General features: G+C 36.5%; 1 protein-coding gene across 2 annotated transcripts; it reads right to left on the reverse strand.

The window, feature by feature from the left end:
* Window positions 1-80: 80 nt before the first annotated feature.
* PSMA3 (proteasome 20S subunit alpha 3) lies at window positions 81-21,724 on the reverse strand. 2 transcript variants are annotated; one of them, XM_084894966.1, is made up of 11 exons: window positions 21,583-21,724; window positions 17,530-17,612; window positions 15,103-15,221; window positions 11,559-11,660; window positions 11,403-11,476; window positions 10,208-10,280; window positions 7,835-7,900; window positions 4,164-4,210; window positions 1,917-1,984; window positions 587-651; window positions 81-222 (listed from the first exon to the last, which is right to left on the reverse strand). In XM_084894966.1, the coding sequence occupies exons 3-11, from the start codon at window positions 15,103-15,105 to the stop codon at window positions 178-180; spliced, it is 543 nt and encodes a 180-aa protein (XP_084751092.1). In that variant the 5' UTR covers window positions 15,106-15,221; window positions 17,530-17,612; window positions 21,583-21,724; the 3' UTR covers window positions 81-177. The 2 variants fall into 2 exon arrangements, with proteins under 2 accessions (XP_084751092.1, XP_084751091.1); XM_084894965.1 differs by having other exon boundaries at window positions 15,103-15,226.
* Between the last annotated feature and the right edge of the window lie 2,164 nt (window positions 21,725-23,888).

A 23,888-nucleotide genomic window follows, 5' to 3' on the forward strand; every position in this document is an offset into this window, starting at 1 on the left:
AAATAAATATGTGCTTAATTACCCTCACCAATTTTGTCAAACCGATATTAAACCAAACTTCAATGATTACAAGACAAAAATTTAATGAAAAATGGTCAGTGGTATTTAATAATTCAAGGAGCTAAATAGTTACATTGGGACTGTATTAGAAATTTAAGATAAATGCTGAAGTAAATGTTACATATTATCATCATCTGATTCATCTTCTTCCTTCAAAGATTCCTGTTAAGAGAAAAAGTGTTTAAAATAAATTTCTAATATTACAATCACAACAACCTGAATCTAATTAGCCACTTATTGGTTTAGAATAAGACACCCAACTTAAAAAAAGGGGGGCGGGGGAATAATTATAAATATCTAAGATAAATTGACTTATTTTTGATAGAATACACACAATATGAAAGTATTTAATGGCCTGAAAACCACTGCCATTTTCACAAAGAATAAAATGGGAGTGTGGGGGGGAGAAGGGAGTGAGAACCAGGGTAACTTTATCCCCATTTCTATCCTTAGTTCAACTCAACTTTCGTTATTTAATATGAATTAAATATCCTTATTTCCATGGAGTTTTCATGCAGTGACTTACCTTAGCATATTTCTCTGCCTCTTCCCTTATATCTTTTGGAACAATTTCATGTCTTCCTTTAGTTACTAGAAATTAAGCCATATATTTAAATGAATTAAAAACAAGGACTAAAATAAGTGAACAAGTAAATAAAATAATTAAATAAATAAAATAAAAACAAGGACTATATTGTTATTTGCAAGACTATGTAATTACCCAATCCACAGATATGGTCCATTTAAGATTAATGTTGTAAAGTTGTACTTTGAATAAAACCAGATGCTTTGAACTCATTTTTGTGTATTTTCTCCATGGGAAATTAAATCTGCCCAAATTTAGCTTTTATGGAAACAATGAATTATACTATGATATATCTTGAGTATTCATTCATGGACAGCATGATTAATTTTTTAAACTGGCCTTTGAAGCTTCATGGTTACCAAGCTACAGAGAAAAACTTGTTTCTCAGTGATATTTTTTAAAAACATGAAATGGATGTTTCAAAAGTTAAACTAAATAATTCACAACTTTAGTTAATTATTAAGCAGAACTTTCCCTTCAGAGACTACTTGGTAAAGCGAACGCATTTTGGCAATACCTATTGCAATAAAACATACTCATAGTTCATGAACCAGTAGTTCTCTTATGTAAACAATTGTGCATGATATTCACAGCTGCAATATTCATTGTAGTATGGAAACGAAACAAAATTGGAAAGAACCCAGAACTGTCCAGCAACAGAGTTGCATAAATTGTGGTATATTTAAACAACAGAACACTATACAGCAAGTCAAATGAACAAATACTATTTAAAATACACAGCAACCCAAATGACTTACATAAATATAATGTTGAAGAAATCAGGGACAAGAGAATATATATTGTATCATCCCATTTATATAAAAACTTCGACAAGACTATGGTGTTAAAATTTAGAATAGTGATTACTTTTGGGGAGAAGGTTGACTTCAAGAAAGAAAGAAGGCCTAAGATGATCTGGGAACAAGTCTAGTTTTTTCATACTTTTTAAAATTTATAATTTTAATTTATTTAGAGGGAAAAACATCGATTTTTGTTCCACTGGCTTAAGTATTCATTGGTTGCTTCTTGTATGTGCCCTGACAAGGGATTGAACTTGCAACAACTTTGGTGTATCAAGGGCAATGTTCTAACCAACTGAGCTACCCAAGGAGGGGTTGGTGGGAGGAAGGTTAGTCTGTTTTTTGACCAGAGCAGTGATTATATGTCTGTATCCATATTGTAATAATTTGCCAATTCATTTTTAAAAAGTTACCCAGTGGTACATAGGTTTGGTACAGACAACTTGAGAGAATGCATAAAAATAACTTACTTTCACCAACCCAGCTGAGCTCCAGTTCAAAAGCTTTATCCTTAACTTCATCATGTACTATGTAAATTCTAGAACAGAAAATAGAAAATTATATACACATTATATGTAATTTCTATTTATGAACACTAGAAAATACAACTACACAGGATTGATAAACACTACAAATGATTCAGTATACCTTCAAAATCTATCTTGATATAGTGTTTCATTTAGACACATAACTAAAAGAATACCTCATAAGGAATACAAATGGGAAAAACCATCATTACCTGTACATTTTCAAGATAATTTATTTTCTTCCTTAGCTGATTATTTTTAAAATAAACTAATTTCTCAGTTTGCAATTATTAATGGTCTCCTCTCTTTGCAACTTCTTGGCTGAAATCATTGTAAACCCTTGTCCATTTTCCCCTCCTGGCCTTCAAATTATAATACAGGCAGTCCTCAGGTTACAGTCAGACTGGTGGTTACATTGCTATCTCCAATTTATTTATAAAAAAAAAAGTTCTGTCATTTTGACATATGTACATATGTGTTTTATCTTTTTAATTATTTACTGTATTTACTGCAAGTAAAGGACAGGAATTGTTATCTTTTAAATTTTTTTTGACTTTCACTTCATTACTGCTGTGTGTGTGCTCCATGTGAGTGATGTGTAGGTGGGTTCTGACTTATGGCGAAAATCGTTATGTCGCACCACAGGAATGGATCTTCCATGTAACCCAAGGAATTACTGTACATGCCAAATTGCAGCAAACAAGGAGGCACTGTCACATAACATTAAAGTAAAAATATCAAAAATTAAGCATCGGAGCTGACTGACTAGACCATGTTCGTGTGGAATAGTTATAGAGATGCTGTGAATTCTCTGGAGTATTGTTTATGACTTTAAAATATGAAAACTTGACTTCAAACTAACATTTTATTGGACTTTTTGAAATATTCTTATGCTTGCCGAAGCCGGATTGGCTCAATGGTAGAGCGTCGGTCTGCGGACTGAAAGGTCTCAGGTTCGATTCCAGTTAAAGGCATGTACATTGGCTGCGGGCACATCCCCGGAAGGGGGTGTGCAAGAGGTAGGGGGTGTCCAAGAGGCAGCTGGTCGATGTTTCTCTCTCATCATCATCAACGTTTCTAGTTCTCTCTCTCCCTTCCTCTCTGTAAAAAAAAAAAAAATCAATAAAATATATTTTAAAAAATAAATAAATGAAATATTCTTATGCTTGTATTCCCTGATCTAGAACAGGGATGGGGAACCTTTTTTCTGCCAAGGGCCATTTGGATATTTATACCATCATTCACTTAATACAATTCATTTATTATAAATTTATGTTGCCATGAAAAAAGCTCCTAGATTTATTGAATTTTGAGTCCCGCCTGCGGCTGCCTTGGCAGGGCCAGACCAAATGATTTTGCAGGTCTAATACGGTCCTAGGACCAGAGGTTCCACACCCTGATCTAGGAGAATTATGAAATTATGAAGCACTGTCACTCAGGTTTACTGGCTATGTTATTGCTTACTATTAACTATTACTTAGCAACCTACTCTGTACCTATAATGTGAATCATTTCAAGCTTTCTTCAATTGCTTTTAAATGTTTGAAATATAGTTATCCTAATCTTAAAAGAACTTTTATAACATTATCTTACCCAAAGAAATGAGCCAACTTTGCCCTAGCTGGTTTGGCTCAGTGGATAGAGCCTTGGCCTGCCAACTGAAAGGTCCCAGGTTTGATTCCAGTTAAGGGCATGTACCTTGGTTGTGGCCACATCCCCAATAGGAGGTGTGCAAGAGGCAGCTGGTCAATATTTCTAACTCTCTCCCTTCCTCTATGTAAAAAAAATCAATAAAATAATATTTTTTAAATGAGCCAATTTCATGAATCACATATAGAAATAATTAGCTGTAAACTGAAAATAAAGTTTGTAAATTAAGATTAATATTATTGGGAATTTTGACATTTGGGAAGTTGGGAACTATGAAATGAAAATCCCCAGAGGTCTACTATTATATATCCTCCTACCCTTGAATTCTGTCACCTGAACAGGAGTTTATCAAAAGATAGTTTTTCTCCATTCCATTAATTATCACTTAAAATATGAATATTGTCTTCCTTAATTCTTCTTCAAATATTAAATTCACAAAAAAAATTATGCACTGTTATCTTCAAACAAAACAGCCTTTTTGAATTAATGATTGTGATAAAGTGAAAGATTTTTGTTAATGGTAAGGAAACTTGAACTTACATTTTTGCAACTTCTTTAACAACATCACGGCAAGTCATTTCTTTCATCTACAAAAAATAAAATATATATTCATTAAGTTATGAGTTAAAAGAACACTTTCCACTTGTGTAACTATTTTAAGATTCTTTTCACAACCCATGCTTTTGTGATATATTCTCAGATATAAAACAAAGAAAAATAACATCCCTAAAAGAGCCTAAATTTCTTGATTCAGTTTAATGTTTTTAAATTATTATGCCAAAACTGATATTCTTAATGACCCTAATCTGGGGACTACTAATTTTGTTATAAGTATTAAAATTTATAAAAATCCACACCCCTTTACCCAACTGGTTTGGTTCCATGGTTAGAGCATCGATCAACCTGTGGACTGAAGGGTCCCAAGTTCGATTCTAGTCAAGGGCACATGCCCGGGTTGCAGGCTCGATCCCCAGTAGGGGGCGGGCAGAAGTCAGCTGATCAATGATTCTGTCATTACTGATATTTCTGTCTCTGTACCTCTCTGAAATCAATAAAGATAAGTCAAGCCGGAGCAAGTTTGGTTCAGTGGATAGAGTCGGCCTGCAGACTGAAAGGTCCTAGGTTCCATTCCGGTCAAGGGCATGTGCCTTGGTTGCAGGCTCCCCGGTGGGGGGTGTGCAGGAGGCAGCTGATCGATGTTTCTAACTCTATCCTCTCTGTGAAAAATCAATAAAATATATTTTTTAAAAAATAAGTCAAGATAGTGGTTATTTTTTAAAAATCCCTTTCTGAGTCTATTATTCACAAACAGACCCTGATGTTTAAATGACTGTACACAAGACCCACAGAAATGATTAAGAAAAATTGTCCCTTACATGACAAAAATGCAACCAACAGATTCTTCAAAGTTTTCCCCCATTTTTGAGTGTTCTAGAACATAGTTGAGGGTTCCTAGGACATAGCTGGATTAGGTTTGATTTAGCAGAAGATAAATGGAATGCACAAGATAAGATCAAAAACACGTTTGAGCAAACTGGTGTTCATATTCTGGATATGTTGGGCTGGGCAGGATGGAAAAGACAAAAGGTGTTCATAAAACAGTGCAGATTTAAGGTAATTCAATTACTTTATCTCTAAACTAGATTCATTAGTATTTTATTTTTGGCATTTATTTAGATTTTAAACATGCTCTGTGCCTGCACAGCCATCTGAGGAAGCAGGAACAACAACAATCAATCTATAATAAAAACGTAATATGCTAACTAGATTGGACAGATGAACGACCTTCCAGATGAAGCCTCGTGTGAGGGCCAAGCCCCTTGGACAAATTTTGTGCATCGGGCCTCCAGTACAACTATAAAAGCAATGGCATGGGTTCTTCAAAAAATTAGTATTGGGTGCAGGGGAAGGATTTAAATTATAAGAGAGATAGGAAACAAATTCAGTGTGTGAACCTTAATTATGGCTTGAAAAAGTTACATATGAAGTTGAGATTAATGAGGCAACTTGATTATGTACTGAATATTAGATGATAAGGGTGATAATGTTATTCTAAAGAGATGCATGCTGAAGCAGTTATGGATTCAATGTCATAATGATGGCAATTTTTGTTTCAAACCATTTAGAAAAATAGCATACAAATGGACAAACTGTTGGAAAATATTAACTGCAATCTAAATGCAGATATTTATTGTACTAGTCATATCTTTTCTGATGTTTTTATTTTTTTATATAAAGTTAGGGGTGAAATAAAAGGATCTTTATAATTTTTCCTTATGGGTTTAATTCTATATTTGCTCAATTATTATACAAAGGCAAACTTGAACACCTGTGAAAAGCCACATTTTATTTTTAAAAAATATATTGTTATTGATTTCAGATAGGAAGGGAGAGGAAGAGGGAGATATAAACATCAATGATGAAAGAGAATATTGATTGGCTATCTCCTGTACGCCCCCCACTGGGATGGAGCCTGGGACTGTTCAGTCCACAGGCCAATGCTCTATCCACTGAGCCAAACTGGCTAGGGCAAAAGCCACATTTTAAACGACGTATTTTTACATATATTTGTGAAGTTTTAATTTCATAAAAAAATAATTTTGGTAAACAACAGAAGAAAAAGGGCAAAGCAATGACATGAGTGGTGGTTGGCCAACTTCTGTAAAGGACCCAACAGAAAGTATTTTAGACTTTATGGACTATGGTCTCGATTCCAACTATCAAACTCTATTGTTGTAGTGTGAAAGTAGTCACGGACTGAATGTGGCTGTGTTCCCATAAAACTTTGAAAAGTAAGAACCATAGTTTGTTGACCTGATTTAGAGCATCTTTTTGCATTTAGGTATACATGTTCCTGAAGTGAAGTGATCTTTCTCAATTCCTTGCTAGGATTTAACCTCAGAAAGATAAAAAGATACTTGACTATTCCATATACTCTCTTCAGATTTCTACACAATACGCAAAGATGAAAGCAAAAGAGAAATGAGTAGAAGATAGGATCTTAGTGCTACATCAGGAAGTGTGTGATGGAAAAGAACATTGGTCTCAGTCATAAGGTCTAGAAACTATTCATAACCAATGTAATTCCATGATTCTAGCCAGTGTATTAACCCAGGATTGTGCATGGGCTAAGTGATGCCTAAGGTCTTTTTGTCAGTTTTATTAAAACAACAGACATGACCCTAGCCAGTTTGGCTCAGTGGATAGAGCATCGGCCTGAGGACCAAAGGATCCAGGATTCAATTCTGGGCACATACCTTGGTTGCTGGCTCCTCCCTGGTCAGGGCTCCTGCAAGAGGCAACCCAATCGATGTGTTTCTCTCACATCAATGTTTCTTTCTGTCTTTCCCTCTCTCCCCCACTCTCCCCAAAAATCAATGGAAAATATCCTCGGTTGAGGATTAACAACAAAACAACAAAACATGAATTAGGTTTTATATGTATGTCTAGAACGTGGCATTAAATTTCAAGCACTAAAAAGATGTTCTAGAGCCTGGCCTTAAATATGTTGAATGAGTAAACCAAGTTCTGCATTAATAAATGTATATGAATTTTTTTCTCAATTTACCAAAATACTGTTAAGTCATATGCCAGACTTTTCAGGATCTTTCTGACAAGCAATAAAGTTAGTAATATTGTTTCAGTAATAAGTTGATCAAATTGGCTAAAAGGAAAACCAACAAACTTTTAAGAAAACTTTACACTAAAGATGAATTTCCGCTTCTTGGGGGTAGAAAAAGTGGGTAGTTGGAACAGGACAGAGTTCTATGCTTTAATGTAGGTAGGAACAAAGGAAAGAAAAGCACTGGAGCAGGCACACTCAATGTAAGACATCCACAGACAAAAGTGCTCCAGAGAAGAAAGAAATGACAGAATAAAACACCCAAGTTCTCAACCTAAGAAGGCTCATAGGGTTCCCATGAATAGCCTTAAAGGGTTTTGTGAAATTACATGATACTTTGTATTTTTCTGGATTAAGGGTTTACAATAAGCAGATATCAAAATCATAAAGGGATCCATAACACAATTCCACAAGTAATATGTTACCAGCTTTCCTATTCAGCTACTTAGCAGCTTCAATAAGTTCTGCTCAAAACAACAAACCATACTATCTACCAGTACTAGGTTGAAAAGGTTTAGTTTGTGGTGATAAAACTTCATTACCTAAGAATAATGTTACAGCAAAAATTCAAGCATTATGTATTACCTACCTGAAGCTTTTCTATTTCTGTCTTCGCAGCTTGCTTGGCCTTGCCAATAGCACAGCCCCAATAACCCTATTTAAAAACAACACACCAAAATATATATATGCATATATTCAATTAATATACTATTATAAATCATTGATGAATACTGTTTATATTTAAAGGTTAATGAAAGAATGTTAAATGACTCAAAAGTAAAGTCTGCAGAAATACAGTCAAACACATTCTAATGAACACCAAGGGGCTCAAAATATTTAAAACACCAAACTTAATTATAAAAGTTTGAATATGGGTTATTTTTAATACGTCCAAAGAAAAACAAATATTATGTATACTTCATGAACTAGAGACATTTTTGAGAGTAGGAATGAAAATTTTTTTAGCACTATAACAATGAAAAGTTACTTCTGAATTTCCTATGAGTTCTATACTCTAAACCATAATTCTTTATTTTTCCTATTGTACTTTATTTTTTAAATTAAAGAATGTCCATTTAGCCAAAACGGGTTTGGCTCAGTGGATAGAGCATCGGCCGGCGGACTGAAAGGTCCCGGGTTCGATTCTGGTCAAGGGCATGTACCTTGGTTGCGGGCACATCCCCAATAGGGAGTGTGCAAGAGACAGCTGATCGATGTTTCTCTCTCATCGATGTTTCTATTGGGTCGGCAGCTAAGTAATTGCGGGTTTCACACATATATGGCTTCAGTTGAATTTTTAGGTTTGCAGACGTAGTACAAATGTAAAACACATTTTGTTATTGATAGTTGGCTATTCAGCTGTTAATCAGTAAAAAAAGTTTTTTGATCTGTTTTGTAGTTTTCGTTTGGCGTTCGTTGAAAAATGGAAAATCAAAAGGAACATTTTCGTCATATTTTGCTTTTTTATTTCCGCAAAGGGAAAACGCATCGCAAGCTCATAAAAAGTTATGTGCTGTTTATGGTGACGAAGCCTTAAAAGAACGGCAGTGTCAAAATTGGTTTGCCAAATTTCGTTCTGGTGATTTTTCACTCAAAGATGAAAAACGCTCTGGTCGTCCAGTTGAAGTTGATGACGCCCTAATCAAAGCAATAATCAATTCGGACTGTCACAGTACAACACGTGAGATTGCAGAGAAGCTTCATGTATCACATACATGCATTGAAAATCACTTAAAACAACTTGGCTATGTTTTAAAACTCGATACATGGGTTCCTCACGAAATTAAAGAATCACAGTTAACGCAACGCATTAGCAGCTGCGATTTGCTAAAGAAACGTAATGAAAATGATCCATTTTTAAAACAACTGATAACTGGCGATGAAAAATGGGTTGTTTACAACAATATCAAGCGGAAAAGATCGTGGAGCAGGCCAGGTGAACCAACTCAAACAACATCAAAAGCTGATATTCATCAAAAGAAGGTTTTGTTATCAGTTTGGTGGGATTACAAAGGAATTGTCTACTTTGAACTCTTACCACCCAACCGAACGATCAATTCTGATGTCTACATTGAACAACTAACGAAATTAAACAATGCAGTTGAAGAAAAGCGGCCCGAATTGACAAATCGAAAAGGTGTTGTATTCCATCATGACAATGCAAGGCCACACACATCTTTGGTCACTCGGCAAAAATTAATGGAGCTTGGTTGGGATGTTTTGCCACATCCACCATATAGTCCTGACCTTGCACCATCTGATTCCTTGAATGGTAAAAATTTCAATAATGATGATGATGTCAAATCGTACCTGATTCAGTTTTTTGCTAATAAAAACCAGAAGTTTTTTGAACGTGGGATTATGATGCTGCCTGAAAGATGGCAAAAGGTCATTGATCAAAATGGGCAATACATTACAGAATAAAGTTATTTAGTTCCATGAAAAAATTGTCTTTGATTTTCTTTAAAAAATCCGCAATTACTTAGCTGCCGACCCAATAACTCTCTATCCCTCTCTCTTCCTCTCTGTAAAAAACCAATGAAATATATTTAAAAAAAAAAAAAAAGAATGTCCATTTATACTTGCATGTAATGACAAAATATAAAATATTTTTTAAGTTAAAAAAAATCTCAAGATGGTGCAATGTCAAAGAAATCCCATTTAAAGTCCTTTCTTTAAAAGGGAATATATATATAGTCTTAAAACACTGCTACTTCTTATAGTAATAAAGAAAATACTACATATTTAAAATTTTACGTTTGCATTGCAGTTTTTATAGCAGCATACTGAAAAACTACAAGTCTTTCCTCTGCCTCATATCCAGAGATTATTATTAATGCTAAACAAAATGTTACATTCCTTGAATGAATTGTAAATAAACTTTATGTAATCTAAATATATGATTTTAATGCTAATAATATACCATTAAACTAAGAATTCCATATGATTCAAAATTACTCACGTATGAAACACCCGATGGGTCAATCATGTAGAGTTGTGCACCATCATTCACACTGTAAGACCCTAACATGAAACTTCATAAAAAGAAATTGTTTAAACCACAGTTCTTAATACCGGAAAAATATTTTAAAAACACAATAAAAATTAAATTGTGCTGAATAGGGCTGACTCGTTTATTTTTTTAAAAGTTATTAACTAGGGGGAGCTGAAGGAGCTCAATGGAGGAAAGGGGGGACATATGTAAAACAGTCAACAATATTTTTTTTTTAATTATACAGAAACCTATTTTTAAGAGAAATCTAGAGCCAGTTTAGATCTCTGAGAATCTATTTGAATATTTACATCTAAGCCACATGTAAATATATACTCTAGGTTTTGATGAAACTAAATCCCAGCTTGCCCCCCAAATAAAAATACCAGCATTCCACCTTAACAACAGGAAAAAACTGAAACAGCAACTTAAAATGTATTTTTGTATGCATTTATTACTGACTACTAAACTCCCAAGTATACAGATGGAAATTAATGAGAAAACTAAGGTGTCAGTATAGTTGGCTATCTAATAATGGCAACATGGAATATCAATTTGCAGTTTCCGGGGAATGTCAGAAGCTAACATCAGAGAATGCTTTTTTGTTTTATTGAAAAATCATTAACATACACCTTGTATCAAAGTTTTAGATGTACAGCATGATGATTTGAATACAAAAACTGAAATGATTACCACAATAGGTTTAGTTAACACCCATCATCTCATATAAGTACAGTAAAGAGAAAAAATTTTTCTACTTGTGATGAGAACTCTTAGGATTTACTCTCATCTTTTCTAAGTATCATACAGTAGTTTTAACTATAGTCATAAGGCTTTACATTACATCCCTAATGTTTATTTACCTATAACTGGAAGTTTATACCTTTAGACCAAACCACCTTCCTCTAGAGATTTTGTTACAGTCAAAATTATTACTATGAGTTCTATGTTTAATCACCAGTTCAACTCTGTATAGTGTTTTTCACTATTCAAAGTTTTTATTTTTATGCACATTGTATTCAATCACTGCTCTAATACATTACTCTTAGTATTACTCATATTTTTAAGGTATAAAAGGCTAACATAAAAAAAAAAAGGCTAACATACTGGGAAAAACAGATACCTATAGGAGAGATCTGGGTATATGAATCAGAAAATTTCATACCTGCAGCCAAAAGGTCTAACAGCACTATAGAGTGTATATGCGTGTACATACATGGCCACTCTGTCTGCAAGATGCTGAGGGAAAGGAGGAAAACAAGAGCTTATCAATGAAACTCGATTACTGTTCAAAAGCCTCCCCAAGGTGTTATCAACTTACTTTTAGTGGAATGTTATAGCCAAAGTTAGATCTAAAGTTGGAAGCTTCTTCTCTCGCAATGTCTGCTAAAGAACGAGCATCTGCCAACAAACCTGCTACTGCCTGAAAGAAATGATATAACTATCATAAATCAGGGAAAGTACATAATTACTGTAGGCTTTAAAAATATTTAACAAGCATCACCAATAAAAATAAGGTTTTTTTTGGTTTAAAGATCTTCAAAAGACATTCTGGCCTTTTGATGCTTGATATGGAATTACAATTTAGAAATTTACCACGTGTGACTTTATTGCTTTGTCCAATGATCACACTCTGAATGATTATTTCTATAATCAATCCTCCGCTTCATTATGAAGATTAAAACAACAAAAATAATAAAACTTTTGGTCTTGGTAACAACAGATCTTTATTTATAGCAGTTTTATGTTCAAAAAGTTATTAAAAGTTTTTATCTAAACAGCACAACCTCAAATCTCCTTTTTCAACCTACTGACTAATAAGTTGTTATGCCAAACCAAAACTTGACAAGCCACAGACCTTCCAAGATTAGTGGTTTACAACTGCAGTTACCAAGCCAAGTACTGAGAGCTACAGCACTGCAATGAACTCTCAAGAGCTGAGAAGTTTGGGGGAAACATTTGTCAAAGCAGTTCACAATTTCAACATCGAATCATTCTACCCTCTTTTTAATACATAAAATCATTGAGAAGTTGGGTTGCTCTAATAAAAAATACGTATTGTGCAAAAATCAATGTGTAGCAGGAAATGAAGAGGGCAGCAAGTAATCTGATTCCAAACTTTAGAAGTTATACAGTTCACATTAATTGTGATTGTTTAAAAATTAAAATATACATACTCCTTTCATTCTATGTGTCATTTTATTTTATAGCTACTTAGTTTTTAGGACATAAACATTTAAGTTGTTTGGACCTAAATACATAATAAATAGAACCACTGGGTATTTTTTTTTGGCCCAGAGAAGACATGAAAAAAAAATTACTGGGACATAAGTACTAGAAACCAAAAAAAAATCTGGAAACTGCTTGTTTATAAAATTTGCAGAATTTATAATTTTTAATAGCCTTTTATCCACTGCTACCTACTATTATTACCTCAGTTTTGCAGTTGAGAAAACTAGTGTTTTTAGAGCGACTTTCCAAAGGTTACCTGGCCAGTAAACTTTATTATTTAAGTCATCCATTGCTTTGGAGAAAGCTTATTGTAAACTCAAATCACTTGAAGATGACAATTGTGGAAACAAAACATTAATCCTTCATTGTTCCTAATCCTCTTCAATGTCTAATGTTTTGCCAATTTCTGGCTATAAGAAATGCCATCAGTTTCCTGGCTTTAAATAACAAATGGAAAAATTTGAAAATTCTAGGATAACAATTTTTCATCAACAAAGTGCATATAAGCATTTATTATTTTTTTTAAAATACTCTGACCTAAAGTATTCTTTTAAAATATATTTTTATTGATTTTCCACAGAGAGGAAGGGAGAGGGATAGAGAGCTAGAAACGTCAACCAGCTGCCTCCTGCACACTGGTTGTGCCCGCAACCAATGTACATGCCCTTGACCAGAATCGAACCTGGGACCTTTCAGTCCACAGACCAACGCTCTATCCACTGAGCCAAACCGGTTTCAGCTAAAGTATTCTTTACTAAGTGAATAAGTGCCTAATTTACTACTTCCCCTCCTATCAGCTAGATTACAACATGGCAAGTTTCATCAAAACATATTAGTTTCATTGGCAGTAATAAATTTGTTCAGGAGAGAAAAATATTCAGAAAAAACAATGGTATGAAAAGTCAAAAAAATTTTTTATCTGTAGCTTTACGTTTAACTGGATATATTTACCAGTCCTTTTTTGTGTTTGTGTGTAACACATTTCATTTGGAAATACCAAGGCTAACAGCAGAGTGAGTGTGTTCTATAGGATCTCACCCTGCAAAATGGGTGTAACATATAGGCCATGCAAACCCAAAAGTCTGAATCCCAGCTTATATCTTAACCAGTTATAGGGATCTATTTTCTCATTTGTAAAAATGGGATTAGAGACCTAGCCATTTTGGCTCAGTTGTTAGAGCATCAGCCCACCAACTGATGGGTTTCGAGTTTAATTCTGGTCAAGGGCACGCACTTGAATTGCAAGCTCAATCGCTGACCCTCTGGCCCCTTTGGGGCATGTGCAGGAGGCAACCAATCGAGGTGTCTTTCTCACATCAATGTTTTTTTTCTCTCTGTTTCTCCCCCTCCCTTCCACTCTCTCTAAAAAAAATAAATTTAGTTCTAGCCGGTTTGGTTCAGTGGGTAAAGAGTCGGCCTGCAAACTGGAAGGTTCGATTCCAGTCAAGGGCACATGCCTGAGTTGTGGGCTCGATCCCCAGTGGGGGACTTGCAGGAGGCAGCCAATCCAAGATTCTCTCTCATCATTGATGTTTCCATCTTTCTCTCCCTCTCCTTTCCTCCCTGAAATAAATAAAAACATTTTTTTAAATTAAAGAAAAATCATTGGGAAAATTATCCTAATGAGGATTTAAAAAAATGGTATTAGTATTACTTTCACTGGGTTGTCAGGATTAAAGACAATAATTTATGTGAAGAGCCTCTAGTATAGTGCCCAGAACATAGGTTTTCTTTTCTTCCTAGCCTTTTCAGTAAACAGGGTTAGAATCTTTCTTTCCTTTTTTAGGTTGTTCTTACTGAAGAAAGTCTGACATTCATATAGAATGACACAGTATAAACCAGTATAATGTATTTATGATTTGCCTTTCAACTGTGCAAACCAGTCACTAGATACTAGCTGCATGAAATAGCTTAAAAACAGTGATGCCTATGAACTATTAAAAAAGATGTGTTCACTTTCCCTTTAATTAAACATCCTTTCCTGGTGCTCTGCCTTCCTATAAAGCTATCTGCTATCTAGTAATATATTCAGTATGACAGTGATCCCCACAAGGGTATGACTTCATCGGTGATCTATGCTGCCAACATCTCTTCTTTTTTTTTTTTTTAAATCCTCACCTTAAGATATTTTCTCAATTTATTTTTAGAGACAGAATGGAAGGGAGGGGAAGGGGCAGGGGAGAGAGATAGAAAGAAAGAGGGAAGAAGAAACATCAATGTGAGACACATTGGCTGCCTCTCAAACTGAAGCTGGGGATCAAACCTGCAACTGAGTCAAGTGTCCTTGACCAGAACTGAACCAGTTACCCTGCCATCCATAGGCCGACTCTCTAACCACTGACCAAAACAGGCCAGAGCCCAACTTCTCTTTTCTACACAAATTTCTCACCCCTCTCCCCTCCCCCTTTCTTAAGGCAACTTGGTTTTTCATATCTATTTCCAATCAAGTTATGAAAACTGTTCACAAACCAGTAACTCTTTGTTGATTTTTCTGTGGCTGCTCTCTAATCTGTTTCTACCTCAATGCTAAAGTAATAAATGGGTACTTTTAATCACATCTTAATATATTCCAATCAGTTACTTTACAAGAAACTGGACAAGGCAGAAGGAAACATTTTAAAATGTGAACTTACCATTCCAACATGCCGATCAACATTAAAAAGTCGTTTGTTGGACCCTTCTTCATAAAGTTTAGAAAGGACTAATTTTTCCACACCAAAGACAACACCATCTTTACATCTGATTCCAATAGCTGTACTGAAACAAGCACAGGAAAATCAAAAATTTTTAATAAAGTTCATAAACACAAAAATAGGTGACATTTAGTTTTTTAAAGCATGTCAAGTCCTTTAAAACACATTTGAAAACTAAAAAGGATATGCTACTTAAAGTGTAGTAAATTATAGCCAAATAAATGAATATCATGTGACAAAAAAAATCTATATTATGACATAAAAGGATATTAAAACATAAATGCACAAAATAATGGGTGGATCAGGTCCACCATCAACATCCACTGCAAGGCCAAATCACTTTGAAAGAAGACAATGCTCTACGTTTGGTGGGATCAGGAAGGCGTGGTGTATTAAGACCCGCTGAATTCAGATTACTACTAGTTCTGATCGATGGTACACACACTTTCTCAGAAGCATTTGAAAACATACGAAGAAGTAGAAAAGTGGGTTTCTGAATGTTTTGCCTCAAAACAAGAAAAGTTCTATTGGGACGGTATCCACAAATTACCTGAAAGATGAGAGAAATGTGTAGCTAGCAATGGATATTACTTTGAATAACTAACTTTTGATGTTTCTCTTGAAAATATCATGTTTTCTTTGATTACAAAATCCTATATTTTAACCAGTACACCTAGTATCAGACTTTGTATAAAATGACAAATACATTTTAGCCTCAATTCTTTTTAACAATATATATATTTTATTGATTTTTTACAGAGAGGAAAGGAGAGGGATAGAGAGCTAGAAACATCGATGAAAGAGAAACATTGACAGTTGCCTCCTGCACACTCCACACTGGGGATGTGCCCACAACCAAGGTACGTGCCCTTGACTGGAATCGAACCCAGGACCTTTCAGTCCGCAGGCCAGCACTCTATTCACTGAGCCAAACCGGTTTTGGCTAGCCTAAATTCTTAACAGTTTTACTTCTATTACAGTATCAGATACCAACAACCTATAAATATACCAATGTATCTAATACAACACTTAAGCACAAAATAAACTAACTTTGTTTCAAATCCTATAATAAGACTTAAAATGTATTTTTGCTCAAAAATTTTTAAATATTTCATAAACCATTAGAAATCCACATACTTTCTTTCTACTACTCAGGAATAACTCCTGAGGACATGGTAGGTGCTAGCACATGCAAAGATAAATAACAGTCTCCATAATCATATACCAGTTTTAAAGATATTAGTACAAATTTGAGTAACTCAGTATTTGCATGTGGACTTTTCATTTTTAAAAGTCCTTTAATTCATCCCAATGCTTCTTTAGACTAAAAAATACAATTAACATGTAACTATAACTGATACAATTTCTTCAATAAAAGGTTTATAAAATTTGCCATGGGATCGTTTCAGTGCATTATTCTAAACAATAAAATATAAACAGAAAAATATCTTAGTGATCCTACACCTTTTGGAGTGTGGCAGCAGAATTTTTTTTAAATCCCTGCACGAAGGAACACATGACTAGTGGCATAGCACATTTAAAAAACAAAGAAATAGCCGAAACCGGTTTGGCTCAGCGGTAGAGCGTAGGTCTGCGGACTGAGAGGTCCCAGGTTCAATTCCGGTCAAGGGCATGTACATTGGTTGCGGGCACATCCCCGGTAGGGGGTGTGCAAGAGGCAGCTGGTTGATGTTTCTCTCTCATCGATGTTTCTAGCTCTCTATCTCTCTCCCTTCCTCTCAGTAAATAAACCAATACAATATATTAAAAAAAGAAATACAAGTCAAAAGCTAATTGCCAAAGAAAACTATATAAACCAGGAAATAGGCTAGCAAAGATGAGAATGAATTTGGTTATACACTACACTAGAGGCCCGATGCACAAAGACTCGTGTAAGAATGGGCCCTCCTCCCCCTGGCTGCCGGCACCACCTTCACTTTAGCTGCAGCTGCCTCTCCGCCTTCCCAGGCTGCCCAGAGGTCCTGACCCCAGCGGTCCAGAGCGTTCCACACCACCCTGGCTGCTAGGTGTCTGCATATGCAAATTAACCCACCACTTTTATTGGGTTAATTTGCATACTCACCCCTGATTGGCTGGTGGGCGTAACAAAGGTATAGTCAATAGCATGTTACTCTTTTATTATATTAGGTAGATTTGAGACATGTTAAAATGTCCAAATCGAAATATAGAACTGGGACTCATGAAATGATCTGGCCTAAAAAGAGATCTGAAAATGACTAATAAATTGAGATTATTTTAGGACACATGTTTTGTACCAGAGTAAATGTAACAAAGGCTAAGTATTAAAAATATAGAAAAGGAGTTATTTAATAATATGCTAATTTCAAGTAAAACAATGTTTCTTACCTACTATTTTCCACAGCCTTCATAGCATATTCAACTTGAAAAACTCTTCCATCAGGAGAGAATGTAGAGGCTGACAGGTCATACTGGGAGGAAAAAGGGCAACAGTAAGCCTGTAATTATGTATCTTTGGCAATAATAACCTTACAATTTTTTTTTTCCTAAATGGCTTACACATCAGAAATGTGTGTTAACTCTCAACACAGACTTTGCTCTAGCATGTCAGAGCAGCGACAGGAGCTAAGGGAAAAGTAATACTCTTCAGATTTCTGCTCCTGGAAAGCAATAGTTAGAAGTCCCAGATAAGAGTAACTTTTTTCCAATAAAACACAAAACTCAATTTTGTAATTACTATGGTATGGCAGAAGTAGCACTGAAGTCAGAACATTTTAATTCATAATTGTGTCACTAAATAAACTGAAGAGCCTTAGACAAATCATTTAGCATTTAAAACATGTAATAAGCATTTTAGTCACTATAAGGGAATATTAAGAATACTCATTCTTGAGATGCAAATCAAAACAACAATGCGGTACCAGCTCACACCTGTCAGAATGGCCAACATCAGCAAATCAACAAACGACAAGTGTTGGCGAGGTTGTGGAGAAAAAGGAACCCTCGTGCACTGCTGGTGGGAATGCAGACTGGTGCAACCACTGTGGAGAACAGTGTGGAGTTTCCTCAAAAAACTGAAAATGGAACTCCCATTTGACCCAGTAATCCCACTCCTAGGAATATATCCCAAGAAACTAGAAACACCAATCAAAAAGGATATATGCACCCCTATGTTCATAGCAGCACAATCTACAATAGCTAGAATTTGGAAACAGCCTAGGTGCCCATCAGCAGATGATTGGATCAAAAAACCATGGTACATCTACACCATGGAATACTATGCTGCCATAAAAAAGGAGGAATTCTTATCATTTGCAGTGACCTAGATGGAATTGGAGAACATTATGCTGAGTGAAATAAGCCAGTCAATGAAAGAAAAACACCACATGACCTCACTCATTTATGGATAATAAGGAACATTATAAACTGATGAACAAAAAGATAGATACAGAGACAGTAAAGAAACAAACAGACTGTCAAATTACAGCGGGGAGGATAGGGAGATATGGGGAAGATAAGAGATCAACTGAAGGACTTGTATGCCTGCATATAAGCATAACCAATGGACGAAAAACTCTGGGGAGGGAGGGCATGTATGGAAGTAAGGGGGGGGGGGCATTGGTAAGATATGTACACATATAATTCCTTAATAAAAAAAAAAATGAGGGGAAAAAAAAAAAAAGAATACTCATTCTTTAACTCATTCATTTCAGATCAGACCAGGCACAAATCTGATATTAGAGATACAGCAGTAACCCAGAAAAAGGATTATAAAGAGCTCTGGCTAGTGTGGTTCAGTTGGTTGTACGTTGCCCCATGCACCAAAAGGTCTCCTGTTCCATTCCTGGTCAGGGCACATGCCCAGGTGAATACAGGAGACAACAAATCAATCTCTCTCTCTCTCTCTCTCTCTCTCTCTCTCTCTCATATAATTTTTTTTCCCTCTCCCTTTCCCTTCCTCTCTCTCTAAAATCAATAAAAACATATATCAATATATCAAAATATATATATATATATATATATATATATATATATATATATATATATTCTTCTTCTTTTTTTTTTTTTTTTTTTAAAGGACTATAGCCGAAACTGGTTTGGCTCAGTGGTAGAGTGTTGGTCTGCGGACTGGAAGGTCCCAGGTTCGATTCCGGTCAAGGGCATGTACATTGGTTGCGGGAACATCCCAGGTGGGGGATGTGCAAGAGGCAGCTGGTCAATGTTTCTCTCTCATCGACGTTTCTAGCTCTCTATCTCTCTCCCTTCCTCTCTGTAAAAAATCAATAAAAAAAATAAAAAAAGAATATATAAATGCAATAAACACCCATATTTAAAAAAAAAAAAAAAAAGAAAAGAAAAGGACTATAATGAAAATAAAACAGATTGAAGGAATAGGAGTAACTATTACAGACTACCTGATCAGGAAAGGTCTTGCAGGGGCAGTTAGTTATACTTAGTTATTTAGACTGAGGCACAGTCGTAACTAGCCATTTAGGTTATGGAAGAGCCATCCTTGCATGTGGCCTAAAGACCTGAAGGTAGAAATAAGCCTAGCACAATCCAGGAAAAGAAGTAAGGCCACTGCATCTTGAGCACTGTAAGTGGTAGAGAGAAAACTATATCAGATATGTGGGGGAAAACTCTACTGCCTTCCAGGCTGGAGTAAAAAGTTTCTATTTTATTCTAAATGCAATAGGAAGTCATTGGAATGTAAATGGGGGGGGGGGTGATATAATCTAATTTTAAAAAATCATCTGAAAAATGAATTGCAGTGGGAACAAGAGTGGAAGCAGAGACCAGTATTCCAAAGGTGTACTTCGACTAGAGAAAAAATGATGGAAAGCAATCTTTTGAGGGTAGAGAACCTCATCCCCTCCCCCACAACAAAACCCTGCTAATGGATTGGCTACAGGAGTAAAGTAAAAAAGAAATTAAAGGCGCATCAGACTTTTTTCTTTTGAGGAACTATAGCTGGACCATTCACTGAACTGAAGATTATAGGAGATGCAAATCGGAAGTAAAAAAGAAATTAAAGGTGAATCATACATTTTTTTTTTTCCTCTTGAGCAACTAGAACTGGACCATTCACTTAAGACTCAAGACTGTAATAGATGCAAAATGGCAAGAAAACCCAGAGCTCTACTTTGGACATGTAGTTTGAAATGCCTGTTAAACAATCAAGTGGATAGAAATGTCAAGTAGACAGATCTTATTAAAGTGATAACAGGAGATGAGCCCTTCACAGTGGTGCTTCCTGATGTGTTAAGGATTCTTAACTCTACCACTATAACAACAAAAGGTTATATTATCAAGTGTTTTCACAGATCTCTCTCTCTTTCTCTCTCCCTGTCTCTTTGGAGAATGAAACACTACCAATCCAAAGTAATATTAATGCAATTGCAAAGTCAATTTGCTATAATATATATTGCTAAGCAACTACTATCCCCCCCGCAAAAAAACACACAAACTTTAGCATCACATAACCAAATGGAATAAACCATTCCAAACATAAGCCTACTACTGTCAAACTCAGAAAACCAGTACTTGGGTTTAATGCTGAGTATCAAAATCCTGTGAACTGTAGAATGTGATGAACTCAGAAACCCATTATTCAACGCCTTCATTCAAACACCCGATCTGTATGTCTAAACAAAACTGCATTTTCTATATGGAGAAATACATAAAAGGGGTAAGGAAATGATTGCCTATCTGCAGTACGTTTAACAAGAAATTGTTAGCAGGACTTTCAAAATCCTCAACCGTCTTGTCCATGGAAAGTCTCAGAAGCGGGGAGGTCCCTAGCTAATAATGTCAGTGTTTGCAGTAGCTTACCAAGCACTCTGTACAGAAAAAGCTGGGACAAAGGAAAAACGTAAAGCATTCTTCAGATTTCACTTTTCAGACCATTTTTTCTTATTAGTCCTGTCCCGACAGAGTTCCCAAAGAGGAGTACTGAGCGATCCCTCCAGGCGGAGGGAAGATGGAGAAGGCCCCGTGAGTCAGCAGCACCCTGAGCACCTGCACGGCGCTGTCCACGGAGAGCGGCGTCTCGGGTCTCGGAACCACACGCCGCCCGGCCTCCGTGGTTCTCCAGAGGGGCTGACGCCCAAACCCCTCACACAGTCTGCCTCGGGCCCCGCGAGTTTCCACTTTCGGTTTCCCCGGGAGGGTCACGAAAGTGACTCAGCACGCCAAGGCGGCTCCGAACCCCGCCGCGGCGCCGCCGGGCCCGCCGCACCGGAGCGGCGGGGCTGCAGGTCGCCGTCCCCGCGGGCTCCGGCCTAGGAAGGAGCGTGTAGGGGAGGACGCCTGGAAGCGGCCCGCTTTCCCACCAGCAGCCCCAGTACACCCCGGACTGGCGCACCCTAAGCGGCCTGCCCGAGCTCCCTTCCACGTGAACCCTTCTGACTAGACGATCACACCGAGACATAAGGAACTCACCCCGGTGCCGATCGAGCTCATCCTGCTAAAAAACCAGCGGAACGTGCAGGGTTTCTGGGCCGAAAGCGCTCCCGCTACACCGCGGCACGCAGACCAGTAACAAGCTCTCTCATTGGCTGACCTCTCAACCAATGGCCTTCTCTGTGGTTCGTTCCTCGGGGTTTAGTTCCGGGAACAGAGGATTGTGGGAAAGGAAAAGGAGGGGACGACCGAGGCGGGCGAGGCGCCTTAGCAGAAACAATGAAGGTGGGGTTAGGGCTACAGAGGGGTTCTTCCTCTTCAGTTTCTGTCGTGGAGTGGTGTGGAGTCCTTTTGAGTCATCGGGTGGAGAGGCTGCTCTATTCCATTTCCTGGGAATTATTTATCTTTTAAGTTATCCCTCTGTCTTGATACCTTGTTCTTTCTTAGAGCAAAGCAGAGATGTTCTCACCAAGACCAGAGAAAGCAATAGAGCAGATGTCTCCCTCCACACTTGGCGGCCCGGTTCTGCCCCATTGTTCTGAGGGCATCCCCTTCCCCCCGCCCATCCTCACAGCATTGGAAGTTGCACGCTAAAGGTATCTCACCTTTGAGCTCAGGAATTTTACAGAAGCATTGGTACCCTTTTTGTGAAAAGAGCTATTTAGTGGAATGAAGGATAAAACTGATTCAAGATATTGGTTGAGATCTAATATATTCCAAGTACTCTGCTAAACACTGGTGATAAAGAGGTGGAGTAGACCTAACCTCAACCCTCATGGAATCTACATACAATATAACGAAATAGGCAAAATAAATTGGACCTTGTGGTAAGAAGGCACAGAAGACACTGGAGGTTTGAACTTGAGACCTGGTACTTATAGAAAGACTTTCGGAATGGGTGATATTTAAAGGGAAACTTGGGACTGTTATGGGAATATAAGCTTGACATTTTACAGGAACGATCAGGGCAGCCTGGCCTGTCAGTGATTGAGTGGGGGAGACGGCAGGAAGTAAAATCACAGAGGTGGACATGGAACCAGATACTGTAGTGGTTTCGATTTTAGTCTTATTATTAAAGCAGGACAATTAGCACTTTTTAAACTATTAAATGCCTCTGTGTATTTTCCCAAAAACTATAGTATTTTAAGTAGTCATTATACAATTATGAAAATCAGAAAATTAACAATTCTATTTTTTAATATAGACTTTTTTAGATGTTGGCAATTCAGTAATGCCCTACACACACACACACACACACACACACACACACACACACACACACAAATCCAACACTACACATTGCATTCAGTTGCAGTTCTTTATGTTCCTTTAATCTGGAAATAATCGCTTAATATAAATAGTGGCTTAATAATTCTATTGTCTCTGAATGTCATCATTTGATTAAAATCAGTTTTTCTTCTTTCCCCTAAGAACTATCAATAACATTCTTTACCATACGAGTCAATGACTCATTCTATCCTCCCAGCTTCTGTTATTTGAGCTGGATAATTGTCTCTGAGGGTCGCATCTCTCAATTGCCAGGCGGATATCAGAAAGAGGCCTCATTTTAAGTGGACCAGAAGCCCCATCCTCAATTAAACTTTCCTTGACTAAATCATATTAAAGAAAAAAAGCTAACTCTGCTGGGTTTTCTTTTCTTTTCTTTTTTTTTCTTCAGTGTAACCTTTTAGTGGTTGAATTTGTTTGTTTGTTTGTGTTGTTGTTATTGTTTTTAAATATGGAAAGCTTAAAGAATTTACATGTCCTTGCGTCGGAGCTATGCTAATCAATTCTGTTTGGTTCCAGCGTGCCTCGACGTGGCGGAGGTCCGGGTGTGTGTGGACTAAACTTTGTTTTTTAATGTTGTCTCCCACATTGTAGGAATCCAGTATATCATTTGATAGCCTTGATACGTGTTTTCTGAAGATAGCATATTAAGCAGTATTTTATTTTATTTAATTAATTTATTAATTAATTAATTTATTTTTAAAATAAATCTTTATTGTTCATATTATTACAAATGTTCCTATAATATATTCCAAGTACTCTGCTAAACATTGGTGATAAAGAGTTCCCCCCCCCTCCATTGCTCCCCTCCACCAGGTTCCCACCCCACCCTCTGCACTTTCCCCACCCCCCATTGTCCTCATCCATAGGTGCACAGTTTATGTTCAGTCTCTTCCCACACCCCCCTCTCCCCTTTTCCCCGAGAATCGTCAACATATTAAGCAGTATTTTAAAACACGTCAGAGAAAAGATTCAGTGAATGAACCTGTAATTATAAAGATTTGCATATGTTTTCAGTGATCTTGATATAACACACGCAAAATAAATTGTTAAATTCC

Source organism: Pipistrellus hanaki, assembly GCF_964339955.1.
Source record: "Pipistrellus hanaki genome assembly, chromosome: 1".
Classification (NCBI taxonomy): Eukaryota; Metazoa; Chordata; class Mammalia; order Chiroptera; family Vespertilionidae; genus Pipistrellus; species Pipistrellus hanaki.